The following is a 15,671-nucleotide window of genomic DNA, read 5'->3' on the forward strand; positions in this document are numbered from 1 at the left end:
ATGGTATTGAGGAGAAGAGAGGAATCTCAGAACGGATATTGCAAGGCCCGGACAAGTAAAACAGAAATTATCTGCATGGCTTGATCCCACTAGAGATAAGTGAAAGAAATGTGTTTTTTAATCATTTGTGTGAACCGAACCTTTGAGTAAAGAAACAGCCTGATTTTACTTGAAGACTTGAGCTGTTTTTTGTTTTGTTTTGTTTATACCACTGGCAAAAATTGAAAACGTACAATGAACTGAGATTCCTCTCACAAGTCATGCAGTTTTCCATGTACTGTAATGTCACGGATGCTGGAGCGGGTTTGGACTCTTCTGTGACCAGCAGGGGTAGATGTTGGACTTCAGTCCCTCAAGCCAGATGCTGCTCTTGCTTCACCAGGTAGTGAGCGCTAGTTTAAAGAGAGTACTTGGTGGATTATACTTGATCACGCTCAGCCTGCTTCACTGCATTTACTCATAAATCAATTATCCTCATTCATTAGTTCAAAGACTATGTAGTGGCAGCAAATCACCACTTAAAAGTGAGGGATGTGTATTGGCCAGAATCTGTCAATACCACGTGAATCATAGCCTATGATTCAATGTGATGCAATATACTGCGATAATGTAAGCAAGGCAATATACAATGCATTGTCATTTTTAAATCTTACTTACTTTTTTATGCAATCGGAAGAGTGCGATCTGCATTTTCATTGATCAGTCTGTAACCATGGTAGCACCTCTTCTTTTGCAATCTTAACAAAGTAATTGCCACAAATCTTTGCACATACTCTATTAATTAAGAATCTGTCACTTCCACACTTCTTCTTACACACCGATTTAAAACACTTTATATTGCTACGCAAGGTGATACAACGTGCCATGAGTCAGGTTAGAGGCAGACCGACGAACGGTAGAAAGAGTTTTTAACCCTAGAAAATGCAATCACTTGATACTAGCTTGGATGTATTTTGTAGATATATTGTAATTATGATTATTCAAAAACTTTACCAGGAGCTGAGAAATATTTTGTCTCTGTTTGTACAGTTTATAAGAGACAAGCATTTGAGACTCAATATGTGAGCTCAAGTTTTGCCGTCATCTTTATTCATTGATTGATCTGACAGTTTAGAAAGCCCTCCGGAAATAAATTGCTACAAAGACAGTAAAGTTGAGAAAACTCAAAATGTTTAGAAATACCCCAATAACAATATGATAAGATCAAGGCTTTAATACATGCCAGCCCTTAAGACGGCAACAACAACAACGTTGTAGGATGTAGAGGTGCTGCAGGGATGGACATGAGTCAAGGTGAAAAATACGCATTTCCATTTTAATCTGTTCAAAGATGAATTGTCACTGAATTTGTATACAAGAAAAATCAAACATTGATATAACATTTACAGCAAATGTTAACTGTACATTTCAAATTAAAAGCATGAGGGGTCACGACTGACATCAGTATAGTTTTACTGGTCATGTATTTTAGCAAACTAAAGTGTGGTGATCACCTTAAGAAAGAAGATCTACTCTGAAGTCAATCATATCTCTGCCAAACATGTCCCGCCCATGCTCGGGAGGAGAAGGGTGGTTTTGCCTGACAGAAAGTGTCAATATCGACCTATGAAACAAAACACACTCATGAGACAAATCCAAACACAATGCAACTTGTTGAATCCTTCAATGAAAAAAATTGGAAATTTATGGGTAGGACTTACGGGGAGAATAAGATCGTGATCTGGACCGAGACCTGTAATTCCCTCTGTAGTATGTAGGGGAAGGAGACCGCCTTCTGAAACAAAACACGATTTACTTTTCGGCAGCTTCACATGGGGATAAAAAAACGGCACAGGAAACCAAAACGGCGTGAATTTAGAATAGATTACACAGATATCAGTCTCCAGAATCCCAGCAAACAGATTGAGATAATCACCTGTATGATCTGCAGTACTCCCTGTCGTCATAGCGCTCATAGTGCCCGCCGCCTCTGTCGCCGCCTCTTTCGCCGCCTCTTTCGCCGCCTCTGTCGCATCCGCGGTCGTATCCGCGGTCGTATCCGCGGTCGTATCCACGGTCGTAGTCACGGGAAACGCGTCGAGGACCGCTGGGACCGCCGCCACCACTACACCAAAGACAATAATAACAGGAAGTTTAACTTCAATTTCCCAATTCAGAGGCAGATGTACAGTTATGTTATTTTACTGTTATAATTCCAGGCGAGGGATGGTCACTCCTGCTGCTGGCACTCCCTCCACTACAGTAGGGTGGCAGTAATGTTCCAAGGAGCAGGCGAGTCACATGTAGAAACAGTTTCCATCTCCTCAGTATCCTGCAGGCTTCTCTCTGGGGTAACTGGATGACTTCGGTCCATTTTCCAAATGGTTATAATAGATTAATTATACTGATTTCCAAATGAATTTCAGGCACGAAAGCATTTCCCAAGAAAGTCGTAAAAGACTTTACCTAAAGTGCTCAGTTATCTGAAGTATTCATCTCTCTCTTTGCTAGATCAGCTCTAAAATGAGATCAAACACAGCCCTGCAGATCAGAACTGTTTCATTTCAACACGTCTAATCATCCCACACAAACAGCCAGCATGCTTCAGTGGGCTCACTATGTGGGTCGTCCCATGTAGATTCCAGGCGTTGGGGTGTGAGCTCTTTTTGTGATGGAGAAGTCCACCCTGATTCTTCGACCATCCAGCTCCATGCCGTTGGCTCGATCTTTTGCCTGACAGTGAACAAACATACAAATTACCTCAGATGCAGAAGTTTTTTTTGTTTTTGTTTTTTTTAAACCGAGTCTGACATAGGTTTTTCTTAACTCATATTCTTATACCTCTTTAGCGTCAACTGTGTTCTCAAAGTAAACAAAAGCAAAGCCCCTGGAGCGCCTCGACTGCTGGTCATACACGATAGAGACGTCCGCCAGCGGGCCGTATTTAGAGAACACTTCCCTCAGATCTCTCTCTGTGGTGTACAAGCTCAGGCCAAACACTCCCAGGCAGGCGTTTGGATCTGGGTTAGTCTGGAGTTTGAGAGATATTACAGTTCAGATATTATCTTTTCTGATACCATCATCTATCAAAACAAATTCGTTTATATTTTTAGATTTCATGCACAATTATAGTCAAGCACACAGCAACGATTTGGGACCAAGGAAAGCCATGACCGCTGATAGAGTTTGAGCACATACGCGGTTGCCGACGTGCCTGCGGCGATTGGACATCGGTGAATGACTATGGCTTCTGCGCCGTCGCTCTCCACTGTAGGACCTGCTGTGAGATCGGCGATGATACGACCTTGAGCGGGAGCGAGATCGGCTGTAGTGTCTGTGTGAGCCACGATGGGAACGGGACCTGCAAAGACAGAAACGACACGTCCATTTTAACATTCGCTCTCTGGCTATTCACAGCCAACTCCTCAACAACTGCTTCACAAGACACACGAGTGTCTTCATATTCAGTCAGGAAAGGAGGAGCGACAGAAGACTCTATTTTCAGTGAAAGTTTCGGTCTTTCGATGGACGCAACAAGACGCTGGAGATCTTCTACCAGTCTGATCCGCTGGGGGAGCAGCGTCAGCACCAGAGAGGCATGGTCGGAATAAATACTGGTTAAAAACTTGGAGACGTTTGAGTCAGTAAGGAGCAGAAGGTCACTGAACAAACTGCTCTTCATCAATGACGATCCACCCCACCCCCCTCTTGTGACACACTGTAAAGACAGTGGAGCTCATTTATACATTCATTCAGCTGCACTGTCCAGAAGAACATTTTAAGAAGTCATTCTTTCACCATTGTACAACAAGTTCCCTCTTTGTGACAAGTGAACACACTTTGATCTGTACATACTGTTGTTATCAGACTTATATGATGTATGTATCACTGACTGCCATTTTTGCACACCTGCATTTATAGCTTTTGTTACTGTTACTGTTTTTGATGTACATATTGTACATATCTTTAGTGGATACTGAGTCTGTCTTGTCAATTGTATTGTTTTTATTGTTGATTATCATCCGTCCGTCCGTATATCTATGTCCTGTGAGTTGGTTGGGAAGAGTTTGATGTCGCCGCAGCTCCAACAAAAAGAATTCTCACTCACCCAGATTTGGACCTGGACCGCGACCGAGATTTGGAGCGGGAGCGGTGGGAGCCATCTTTTGAATGGCCATGTGAGCGAGCTGGAGAGCGGCTTGCTGACTTGCCAGAGTCCCGTCCACTCACGCTCCTGGATGCGGAGCGAGACTCCTGTACGAACCACAAACACGTGTTTTCAACACCAACGACGTGATAAATGGTGAATTGTACCAAAATGTTTATATTTAGTTAGGAATTAAGACTATCCTATGAAGAGTACAGAAAAGAATCAATTCACAATCCCAAATTTTAACACTGCAAGTAAATGTTTTCTATAATGTAATATGATAACATTGATCAATTTAAATAAATAGTTATCATGGTGGAAAAAAAAACAGAAATTTGTCTGTTTTTGTTATAAAATTGCAATAATTTGAAACAATGTGTTTTGCATTCAATGACAAGAACATGCACGCATTTGACAAACAGACCAGAAAATTACTTAGCGCAGTGACCTTATCCAGATTACTTCCTTAACTTCATTTCTGTAACTTCATTACTTCACATTATTCTTCTTTCTTCAATTGTCTGACTTCTTCTTACTTCCCCCATCTCACACACTGCCCATACTTCTTCCCTCCTCATGATTTAGCATGCATTCAACAATTCAGCTTCACACATCTGAGCTTCATATTATTGAAAATAAAGTGGACATGAGACTTCTTCCGCATTTTCTTCGTCCAACTTTAACCTTTATGAAAAAGAAAAGGATGAAGAATATATGACTACAATTAAAAACTGCACGCTCATTCAACTTATATTATGTTATAAGGATTTCATGACATGAATGTGAACGTTTAAACCACATTATACAAATAGTCAGTGTTCAGTTTTATAACTATTTCACTTTCAGTGGTTCTACAGTCACCGTTGAGTCCTAGTGGCCTCTTTTGGTTAGAATTGTTTTAAAGCATCAAACACATAATCAAAAAGGAATAAAGGGAGATGTAATAACATTAAAAACTAGATCCAAAACTGAGATGAGTAGGTTGATCAAAACTTTCCATCTTTAGCAGGTGTGTCTGTGTCAGAAAAACAGATCAATACAGTATACTGTAAAGAGTATATTTACAAGATGGTACAGGAAAATACGAGCAATAATAACTCTTCATTTTCTACCTGCAATTTACACATTACCCGAATCTTTCCTGTTGACTTAATTTCTGCAAAGTCTAAAAACAAGACTAAACTAAGCCAAACAATGTTGATTTTGTTTGTTTGTTTGTTTGTTTTTCTTTTCTCAAATGATCTCAGTTAAAAGGCCCAAACGACCTCAAGATGCAGATGCCAACTAAATCCTGGGGAGCACCATCTTTAGATGTAGTTGTAGCTGTGGCCAATAGAGAACAACAGCACACCAACACACCGATACTCCTTGTAGCTTTGTGTTGCACCAAACTACCCTGCAATTGTAACCCATGTCAATTATAAAGTGCAATTATTCTGCACGAAGCACGTAGGCGACACACGTGAGGTCGTTTTGAGTTGATAAAAGTGATAAAAGTGATAAAAGTCTTGACTGACACATGTTGCCGCGCCCCAAAACAGATAGAAACCCAGAAGGGAAATCACAGACGAGCAAACGTGAATTTACACCATTCAGTCCAAATCTGCTGCCTGCAAATGCAGTTAATACTCCAATTAAATGAAGGAAGTTTTGACGACATTATTTTCTTGTTGAAGAGTTTTATGAAAATCGTTTTCCCTCCTGTTTCCACACACGGTTGTTTATGTCCCAGGTGAACAAGGCGTCGCTGCTTTTACAGGGTAATGCGTCAACGTAGCTGAATCGCATCGTTAAAAAGATGTAATGTCAGCGATCAGAGACGTCTGGCTGGTTAAAGTTGTGTTCAGAGGTCTCAAGTCTTTGTGCTGCAGTCCTCGTGTGCAGAAACAGGCCCGGGGCCTCGCTAATCACTCGTGAGCTAAGCGGTTTAGCCAGCGAGCTGAACATTATTGAAAGACGCTGTTATTCATTGTGCATACAGTCTTTTAATGTTAGCCGTGGGAGGGGGGGGGGGAAAAAGAAAAAAGCACACGTTCATGTACAGGAAAAATAAATCAGCGGGTTTTTTTTTTGACTGGAGAGTTGAGATCCAAAGCTAAGCTAAGCAGCATTAACCAACACAGTGTAAACACGGTTAATTTTAGTTACGTTCAGCCGAATCTACTCTTCGTTGGGTGCGTTTACATGTTACAATCACGGGCGTAACGGAGCTCCTACTTACCCGGTCGTTATCGCTCATCTTTAGTGACACTGTTTGTATTGAAATACCAGCTATTATGCCGCGATGCTAACCTGCTAAGCTAACTACGAGCCGGCACAGTGGGCGTGTTTGTGAGCCGCTAGCCCCGCCCCCCCAGGGAGTGGGTGTGGCTCTGATGGGGGGGGGGGTGACCGCCGTCCTAATTAACACTCACTGTATATGCTTACATCGTTTACTTCAATGAAGCTCGTTATAAAACCGTCGCAAAGCACAAATTACACTTTCTGGCTTTAATCAAATTGAAAACGGTTCGTCTTGGTTTCAAGTGGCTGTCAGATGAAACAGCATAAGATATTATAAGAAATATAATGTTGAAATAATGCGTCGAATTTTACTCAACTGGCTGAAATACTTAGTCAGAGATGTATATTTATATTTCCAATCTGTTTATATGCAAAAACAATTACAGCCTACCGTGAAACTAAATGTTTCGGACCTTGTTTAGGAGTAGAGTTTGAAAGTGCAATATACTGGTCAATAATCAAGTTTACCCTGTGTGAATTACAGTAAAGGAACTGTTAATAATACGTACTGCTTATTTTTACGTATTTTAAGTATAATATGTGAAGAAGTTTGTCATTTCCAAAAAAATGTAGGACTGAAATTCAGCATTATTCCACCTGAAAGCAATAAGTGAAAACCCATCAACAATGATGCTAGATCTCATTTGTTTGGAAAACATAGATAAGACAAACAATATGTAAAACAGGCCATTAGTCATATTGTTGCATTTTCTTTATTTAAAGTGAGCTGAAGCAAAAAGGGAGGCAGAAAATGGAACAAATTGATTCAGAGATTAGTTGCAGTGATCTAAATGGCATCAACAGGAAGGTTAAAACTGGTCCGTCTTGCCTGGCAATATTATTATGCAGCTTTCATTTTTTTTTTTTTTTTTTTTAAACCTGGTCATTAATTTCACATTGTGACGACTAAATGGCAGTTTGGTAGATTGTATTTAAAGGTGAATACACACATTCTAGAAATACAGACTAGACTTTGTGAAAATAAATTATATTGCTGTAGAAGAATGAATTATCTTAAATTAATATCATATGTATTATCTAACCCCCATTATCTACTCCAGACCAGAAGTTTTAATGAGCCATGTCTGGTGGGACCTGACAGCAGAGTTGTCTGGATCCAGTTACTCATTGATACCTGTAGTAAGGAACAGAGAGAGAATTCAGTCAATGATTTTCAATCTTTCTTTCATCAGATGTCAGTAAATGTGTAAATTAATTAACCTACCACAGTTATACAGGACATTTATTTTATGAAGATCTAGCGCACTGGGTCCATCTCGCTGGCCAATGGGAATGTAAGGGTCTGGTTTAGGGATTATTGTTGGTCCACCATCTTCAGAGAAGGCATATCTGGATCAAAGATGCATAAAGTATGGTACGGTGATGCCCCAGAATAAACATGGAAAACAGAATTATGTTGCCTCAAAGAGCTGCTCACCGTCCGTAATGCATGATAGAGTTGTAGTCATACGGGCTGTTAAGATTGTTGGTCACCTGTTTCCTGAAGTTATGTAAATGGTCTGTCAAAACAGAAAAAAGGACATTGCACTCATTTAGTGAAAAAAATGGCCATCCAGTAAAAGAAAAGGCTTTATCGTTGCAATCGACATAATGTTGGGATCATTTATCCTCACCTGGCATGATGTTTTTCCAGACAATCGAGACGTACTGGTCTCGGTCTGAGCGGGATTGCTCATGTACAAAGCCGAGGGCATGCATGAACTCATGGGCGGCCACTCCTGACCACATGCACCCAGGAGTCTGCAGCGACAGCGTCTGGCTTCCTCCGGTCTGCCCCAGAAATGACCAGCAGCTTGGGGTAGAGAGCGAAGCTTGTACAAGTCATCACAGTGGAAAATCATATCGAAAGAACTGGAGTCATGCTCACCCATATCTTGGCTGAATATCAAGGAAGCTGGCTTCATGAGTACGTGGAACAAATTTAATACATGTTCCAGAGGAAATGTCTTGCATCCCAGTTTCTATGGTGATTCTGTCCATGTCATCTACCGTAACAAAAAAAAAAAAAAAAAAAGAGGAAGAATTTACTTAAAACATACTTCAAGCTTCTTTGTAACTGTCCGAAGTCTGAAGAGCCATACCATATAGAGGAGAGACGATGAAGGGCACATAGACAAATCCATCTACAGATTTGGGCCACATACAGGCGTTGCCAGGGCAGTTTACGGCACTCCGTACATACGAAGTGGCAATATCTCCCTCTCTGAGGGACAGTCCTGTGGGGGGGCGCAACCCTGACGAGAAAGTAAGCATTTAGTTAAGTTCAGTATGCAGTAATAAACTTTATTTAAAATGTTGTGATTCATAGCTAATAATTTACTTACTGCTATTGACCTCCAGGATCTGATCCATCACGTTCATTTCATCACGGTCTGGAAGTTCGTCTGAAAAACAAACAAACATTGATCTTCTTCTACTTTCCAGAAACAGAATAATCATAATGACGTAGAAAGTTATTCATTTGAATGAAGAAGAGCATGTAAAGGTAAATTCTTCCAAGAACCCACCTGAGTATTCCCTTCTCAACCTCACTTTCCCCTCGTGGACTCCAGTCGAGTTCTGTCATACAAAGGCACATGTTAGAAATACGAAGCCCACGAGGGTCATTTCTTTTTTCTCTCAAATATCTTGTGGAGGTACCAACCTTGACGGGCAGCGTGGTGGCCGGGGTCAGCAGGCCAAACAAGACAACCAGCAGCATCATGGTGGGATGCATTGTTGCGTTTCAGACTGCGTTCTTCGAGTGCAGGCGCTCAATGACCTCCTCACCTACACTGGATCTTTATACCCAGTTCTCCTGCCCTGCTCGGTACTGATTGGACCTCAGTTCCATGATGAAGCATGATTAAGACCGCTCATCATCCAGTGGGTGTAATTTACTCAAGTCCACTACTGATCCGTAACAGGTGGTCCTCGATGCTGACCTTCACTTGAGCCCTGTACTTATCGCATGTAAGATTCAGCACTTTCAGAAATGAGACATTTGCTGTTGGACGAGCAGCAGCTGAGCCGTTGCTATCCAACGTCCGACAGACCGACAATTTGTGTCTGACTTGAGGTGGCAACCAGTGATTTCGTGACACGCTGTCTGTCTTGACAACAATCATTTCGTCAAATCGGTAAATACATAAAAACAAAACTTGATCCTTTTCGAAACGTTATATCTATCTTTATCAAGGCGTCAATTTTGTCGGGCAGGGACTCAGGGAAGAATCACATGTGTGAGCAGTTTGTGAAATCTCTCCGTGGATACTGCAGGTGTGTTTGTACTATAACATTGTTGTATCGGAGTCATAGGTGCAGTTTTAAATATGGAAACGTTCATGTCTGTTCATACCACAAACGGGTTCTTTATAACACCCAGGTAAGTGTTTTCTTTTGTCTTTCTCAAATCAAAACAGATTTACAATTATCTTTACTTCATCTCTCTTGTTTCACGTGATAACATGACGGAGGCTCTAATTCTTCTTCATTACTGTGGCATCCTGGAAGTAGGATTACAATTACCTCGTATTAATTCATGACATCACTATTGATCACATTGGGTGAATGGGGAATTTTGGATGACGACTTGAAACCAGACTATATTGTGTTCAACTCATTGTTCACTTTTCACTCTCAAACTTTTCAGTATAAAGTGACATGACTGTAATACATAACTCAATGTTCACAAAGGAGGTGCTGATAGAAAGCTTAATCTTTATTGAAATTGTTCTCATGAATTAACAGCAGTTTATTATATTGGCTTTAAGTGCACTCCTGCTTCACCTCAGTTCGTTTTTTTTAGTAATCATCCGTGTCGCCTGCAGAGAGAGAGAGAGAGAGAGAGAGAGAACGAAGTCAAACATTTGACAGTGAAACACATCTCTAGTGTTATTTGCCCTTTAGGCAATATGGTTTGTAGTTGTGAAATCATTTCTGGAGGTTAGTTCTGGATGTTTGCTACCAACCGCATTTGTAAAGCTTGTTGATTTTCAGCTTGTCGATGTGGCTGAGAGCTGATGCCTGACCCAGCTTTATGTCCTTGCTGTTCTTAGGAATGATGGTTGGCTGCCCACCCTGAGAGTAGGCGTACCTAAACATATGCACATTATATGTTACTTTACAATACATGAACCAAATGATAATGTATACGAGTGATTGACACCAGATTATTACTTACGTCCCAAAGTGCATGATTGAGCCGTAGTCATATGGCAGGTCCAGACTGTCGGTCTTGAACTTTTCAAAGTTCCTCAATCGATCTTTAAGCAAAAAAAGTAGATCAATAAATAGGTTGTTTTTATATTTGTAAGTGTTTGTTTTGATGTTATTTACAATTTTAAATCTTTGTTTTGACCGTTGGTATAGACATACAGTTACAAATATTCTGTAACTTACTGTTGGTGGAGATCTCATTCAACATTCATGCTCCTTTTGAAATTACCTCTCCAAATGTTCGGCCACATGATGGTGACATAGTCGTCCCGGTCAAAGCGGGACTGCTCGTGCACAAAGCCCAGGGCGTGCATGAATTCATGGGCAATCACTCCAACCTGGAGGCATTGAGGGGTCTGCAGGGACACGGTCTGTCTTCCACCACGTGCACCCAGGTAGGACCAACACCTGGATCAACACACACACAGTGAGACACAGCACACATCATCAGAACAACTTCAAGTACAGAGTTTAGTGCAGTACAATAGAAGAGGAAAGCAAAAAATGTACGTTTTAGCTATTTCACTTCTACTCGTTTCTTTTTTCTTTTTTTTTTTTTTGCCAAAGGAGTAATATTTTCAAAATAAAGACTACCACATTATGGAGTCAAACTTTTCAGCAACAGCTCTCACCCGGACTTTGGCTGGATGTCGATGAAGTCTCTCTGGTGAGTCCGAGGAACAAACCGCACACAGGTGCCTTTCTCTATGTTCTCCATTCCTTTCTTTATCACCTTCGTCTCTATTTCAGCTGTTCATTGGTTTACGCAGGGTGGATGGGAGCAAACAATTCAAATCATTGAATACAAACTCGGTATGTATTGAATATATTTATACTTCAAACATTGAAAGAACTTACAGTAATTAGGTGAGAGACTATATGCAATATAGACATGTCCATCCACTGATTTAGACCAGAGGCAGCTCCGTGCAAAGCAGACTTTGGCGCGCCTACCAGAGGAAACAGCAATGTCTCCCTCTCTGAGAGTTGTCGTGCCATCTATGATTCGGGAACCTGACACAGGAATCAGGGGAAATTAAGTCATTTCAAAACAGGGCAACTGGAGTACATTTTTTTTTTGTTTTACAGTATATTGTGTACACTGATATAGCTAAAGTTAATTACGTGCACATTACCTTGAAACTCATTAGCTTTGATGATTTCACCCATTGCTGTTCCATCGCCGCGCTCTTCACGTTCTTAAAAAGGAGAGATAGTCAGTTGTGTGTGATTTTGCTGCTGTCACATCCACATTAACACCAGGATCAGATGTAAATTGTATTTACCTTTATAGCCAACGGGAACCCATCTTGGGCTCAACAAAAATTTCTGCAAAAGAACAGACAATTGTTTTGGCAGTTCTGTTCTTGAATTTGGTAAAATCCTAGTCTCACTCCAGTCCCAATCCCATACATATTTACCTGAGGATGCACAGATGAGAGACAAGTGGAAAGCAGGCATAGGAGGATAATCCGTTCCATCTTTGCCAGTCAGAAATGTCTTCAGTGTTGCCATTTCACCTACACTAACACCTGGCTTTATAGGTGCTCCCAGTCACTGTCCTGGGATAATACCCATGATTATCTCAGGTAAATAACAGGGTAACTGCTATTTGTTTGTGAGTGAGTTTAATCCCCAAATTAGTTTGATTCTTTCATAAACAACATCTCCAACAGCGGCATAATGTGAGGTCTCGCAGTGCATAATAACAACTCAACTTTAATGACTAGCTTTAAATTAAAAGGTTTTAATGTTTGGCGCAGATTTGGTACAATTTTAGGCTTTAGATGTCGTGTACATTTACCAGGAGTGCTGTTTTCTTTCTACTAAAACTTAGCTTACACATACTCCACATGCTATGTTGCGCTGATAATTTCAGGTAATAGGTAACTCTGGCAAAACCCATGCGTAATAGCATAGTCTCCACATTTCAAGGTGACACAAAGGAAAAGTTAGCGCCCGAACAGGGACTTGAACCCTGGACCCTCAGATTAAAAGTCTGATGCTCTACCGACTGAGCTATCCGGGCTCTGCAGACGTCATATTACATTACGTCACATTACATCACAGTACTTTCCATTTCATTTCGCTGATGCTTTTATCCAAAGCGACATACAATAAGTGCATTTCAACCATGTACGTCACCGGACGTACCCTTTAAAAACCCGGAGAAGAAGCACATTCTCCACGTCTTTTAATTTGAACTGGAATCATGAACGTATTTTCTAGCATTGCATCCCAAACAGAAAACGAAGTCGCTGCGGTAGGTTGCCATTAATTCACGTTACCAAACTGTTCATTCACAAAGCCAGTTAAACCTAGTGTGACACAACTAAATACGTCGACACTAAAGTTACAATTATCAGAGAAACTAACGGTAATTTCTGCGAGTTTGAGGTCTTCTTCGGCTGACCAGTTGAACTATACATCTTGTCCTCCGGCGTTAATTTGCAGGAGCAGATAACTAATTTGAAGCATGCTGTGCAGGAAAACGTTCGCAGACTGATGGAGGTTCGGCGGCAAAGACCGCGTGTTGAAGAAGAGTTAACTCGGAGGTACGGTCAGTGTGCTGCGCGTAGTTTGGTTGGCTTGAGTTGAATTTATTCCTTCGCGTTTAAAATGTTTTTTAAAAAAAACACAAGTTTTTTTGTTTTGTTTTTCTCAACCAGTGTCCCCTCTATGACGTAACAGTACGTACGCATGGGGGTTATAGTCGTTTGGTTCGTGCGCGCCAACACCCTCGGTTGTAATTCGCTCATATTCACTTTAGGAATGTCTTCGTTAAGTCAAGGGACCACCAAATTGTTGTACTTGTTTTTCCAGTGCACATACTCATCGAGGGATGTTCAGATCTCTGGCTTTCTTCCGTCTCTCGGTTCACCCAGGCCACTAGTCATTTTGTGGAGATTTCCATGAGTAGTGAGCAGCTGCATATTCTTGACCATTGATTGCAGCTTCCCCAGATTCCTGAAACACTAAACGACTCGTTGCCACGATAAGGCCTCTGGCCAGTGTTGGAAAGTAACGACGTACATTCACGCACGCATAATTTAAGGTACTTGTACTCTACTGGAGTACTTCCATTTGATGCTACTTTATGCTTTTATGCATTTCAGAGGAAAATGTTGTATTTTCGAGTCCAGCTACACTTATTTGACCGTTTTACTTTTAGATGAAGATTGGATACAATACACAAGATAGAAAGCATTTAAAATACAACATATTTTGTGAAAGATTAAACCAGTGGTTTCCAACTTTTTGGGCTTCTTACAAAAAGCATCATGTAGTCGGTCACATTTCTGATGGGAAATGATGAGTTCTTAACAACTTCACCAAAAGACTTCGCTCTTTTTTCCCCCCACAGAATTTCTCATATGGTTTCAATTCAATGATCAAATGTTTTACCCAAAACCTAAAGATTAAAGAAAAAGTCCAAAACACTGAAAAGAGATTAGTATCAGAACTTGTTTTTCTTCTCTCCCAGTAATCATTTGATGACCCCCCCCCCCCATAGCCAAACCAGTTCTTTAACTTTCATACTTTAATGACATGTTGCTGCTAATGCGCATGTAGTTTTATTTAAGTAGAATTTTTAATGCAGTGCTTTTACTTGTTATTGATTATTTTTCTTTTTATGTTTTGTTACTTTTACTTATTTGAAGGATCTGAATAGGCCCTCTACCACTGGCCCACTAAATCATTCACCTCTAGGGAATTAAACGGGATCAGTTTAAATTAATGCATAATTTATCATTTGGACCAATGAACAGTATCCGCATAATGTGGCATTGTTTAAAGCAACAACAAAGACACTACCGTTGTAAGTGATTGAACCAAATCAAACTAAAGATCAAAAGAACAATCAATCACTGTTTGAAAAAGTTAAGGAGCAGCCGATCGCTTTAACCTACCACAAACTGCCAAAGTCACAGGAAGGGTGGAAACATCAGTTAGATCAATTTAGACTTTTACTCTAAAAGAAGTTGTAAAACCATGAGCCAAATGTTAGTGGACAAAACTCATAAATTAAGCTTTTATGTCAATTGATGCGTGAAATGAGTTTGGTTTGAGTGCAAGTGGTCGTCTACGCAACATACAAGGAAGGTTCGATTCCAAATGTAAACATACAGCCAAGTTTGGATTTAAACACCTTGTAAAAGGTGCTGTGTTTTTGCCCCTTAACGAGCGTGACCATTTTCAGCCTTATGCAAGTTTGGCCAAACAATTGCCACAACCAAATATGTCGTTGACTTTTGTGAAAAAGTGAAGCATGTTGACTTTTGTGCATTTCCTGAATGTGTAATGAGTTCTGGTCTCCCTTGCAGGACCCGGGAAATGAGCGAGAGGCTGAAATTTATATTGAAAAAAAGTGCAGTCGTTGACGCGTTGGAGCAAATGGCTGAGCTGCTGCAAGAGGAAACGCATCTCTCCGAACAGCTGAATGGTCAAAGTGCCGCAGACAGGTATTTTGCAGAAAGACATAAATTCCAGAAAGGAGAGAAGACATAAATGGACAAACCTGCAGTGTATATTTATTATCTTTCAGGGATCAAGAGAATTTACAGGAAAAAAGTCAGCGTGCCATGAATAAGAAGAGAAGCGTTGAGGCAAAAATCCTGGAGGTGAAACAGCGTCTAGCAGAGGTTGAGGCTTGTACAGTGGCAAGTATGGAAAATATTGAGGGTATCTACATCTTAGTAAACTTATATTTATTTACTGAAATGTAAAACCTGTTGTCTTTCTTTGTCAACAGTACAAGCTTCGATCCTCGCGTCAACCAGCAAATCAGAAACAAATCAAGTTGATCAATAATGCAATGTGCTTTGTAGATTACAGGCACATCTGTTTTTTTAATTACTCAAAGTAATTGCAATTGAATGTGTTTTTATTTTGTCACAACAAATAAAAATCTAATGAGACCGGTGTGTCAGAGAATGTTCGGGACATATATTCTATTGTTTTTTTTCAGATTACAGTGTAATTTTCATAATGCTCTGCGCAAATTGTTCCTGGGGTACAATAACAAAATGCTCTGATGTTT

The 15,671-nt window shown here is 40.5% G+C and overlaps 3 protein-coding genes, 1 long non-coding RNA gene and 1 other non-coding gene across 7 annotated transcripts; 1 reads left to right on the forward strand and 4 right to left on the reverse strand.

Annotated features, from left to right (window-relative positions):
• Window positions 1-1,294: 1,294 nt before the first annotated feature.
• tra2b (transformer 2 beta homolog) lies at window positions 1,295-6,461 on the reverse strand. 2 transcript variants are annotated; one of them, XM_069154670.1, is made up of 8 exons: window positions 6,351-6,461; window positions 4,088-4,233; window positions 3,178-3,340; window positions 2,821-3,009; window positions 2,597-2,712; window positions 1,916-2,104; window positions 1,701-1,771; window positions 1,295-1,603 (listed from the first exon to the last, which is right to left on the reverse strand). In XM_069154670.1, exons 1-8 carry the CDS (start codon window positions 6,366-6,368, stop codon window positions 1,593-1,595), a joined length of 903 nt encoding a protein of 300 aa, XP_069010771.1. In that variant the 5' UTR covers window positions 6,369-6,461; the 3' UTR covers window positions 1,295-1,592. The 2 variants fall into 2 exon arrangements, with proteins under 2 accessions (XP_069010771.1, XP_069010770.1); XM_069154669.1 differs by having other exon boundaries at window positions 1,701-1,774.
• A 683-nt stretch (window positions 6,462-7,144) lies between these two features.
• hce2l1 (high choriolytic enzyme 2-like 1) lies at window positions 7,145-9,156 on the reverse strand. Its single transcript, XM_069154675.1, has 9 exons — window positions 9,078-9,156; window positions 8,941-8,992; window positions 8,758-8,817; window positions 8,515-8,667; window positions 8,301-8,418; window positions 8,047-8,225; window positions 7,851-7,932; window positions 7,638-7,762; window positions 7,145-7,547 (listed from the first exon to the last, which is right to left on the reverse strand). Exons 1-9 carry the CDS (start codon window positions 9,147-9,149, stop codon window positions 7,534-7,536), a joined length of 855 nt encoding a protein of 284 aa, XP_069010776.1. The 5' UTR covers window positions 9,150-9,156; the 3' UTR covers window positions 7,145-7,533.
• Window positions 9,157-10,375: 1,219 nt separating this feature from the next.
• On the reverse strand, window positions 10,376-12,111 carry hce2l2 (high choriolytic enzyme 2-like 2). The gene is made up of 8 exons (XM_069155255.1): window positions 12,052-12,111; window positions 11,917-11,959; window positions 11,767-11,829; window positions 11,489-11,644; window positions 11,263-11,380; window positions 10,860-11,038; window positions 10,596-10,677; window positions 10,376-10,508 (listed from the first exon to the last, which is right to left on the reverse strand). Exons 1-8 carry the CDS (start codon window positions 12,109-12,111, stop codon window positions 10,376-10,378), a joined length of 834 nt encoding a protein of 277 aa, XP_069011356.1.
• Window positions 12,112-12,586: 475 nt separating this feature from the next.
• On the reverse strand, window positions 12,587-12,659 carry trnak-uuu (transfer RNA lysine (anticodon UUU)). The gene has a single exon. It is a non-coding gene; the product is annotated as a tRNA-Lys (tRNA).
• A 132-nt stretch (window positions 12,660-12,791) lies between these two features.
• Window positions 12,792-15,547, forward strand: LOC138201301 (uncharacterized). 2 transcript variants are annotated; one of them, XR_011178484.1, is made up of 4 exons: window positions 12,792-12,893; window positions 14,956-15,093; window positions 15,177-15,295; window positions 15,384-15,547. It is a non-coding gene; the product is annotated as an uncharacterized lncRNA (long non-coding RNA). The 2 variants fall into 2 exon arrangements; XR_011178483.1 differs by having other exon boundaries at window positions 15,177-15,291.
• Window positions 15,548-15,671: the final 124 nt, after the last annotated feature.

The sequence above is a fragment of the Embiotoca jacksoni genome, unplaced genomic scaffold (assembly GCF_022577435.1).
Source record: "Embiotoca jacksoni isolate LCO1_2020_lvr unplaced genomic scaffold, fEmbJac1.0.p SCAF_2, whole genome shotgun sequence".
In the NCBI taxonomy this organism is placed as follows: Eukaryota; Metazoa; Chordata; class Actinopteri; family Embiotocidae; genus Embiotoca; species Embiotoca jacksoni.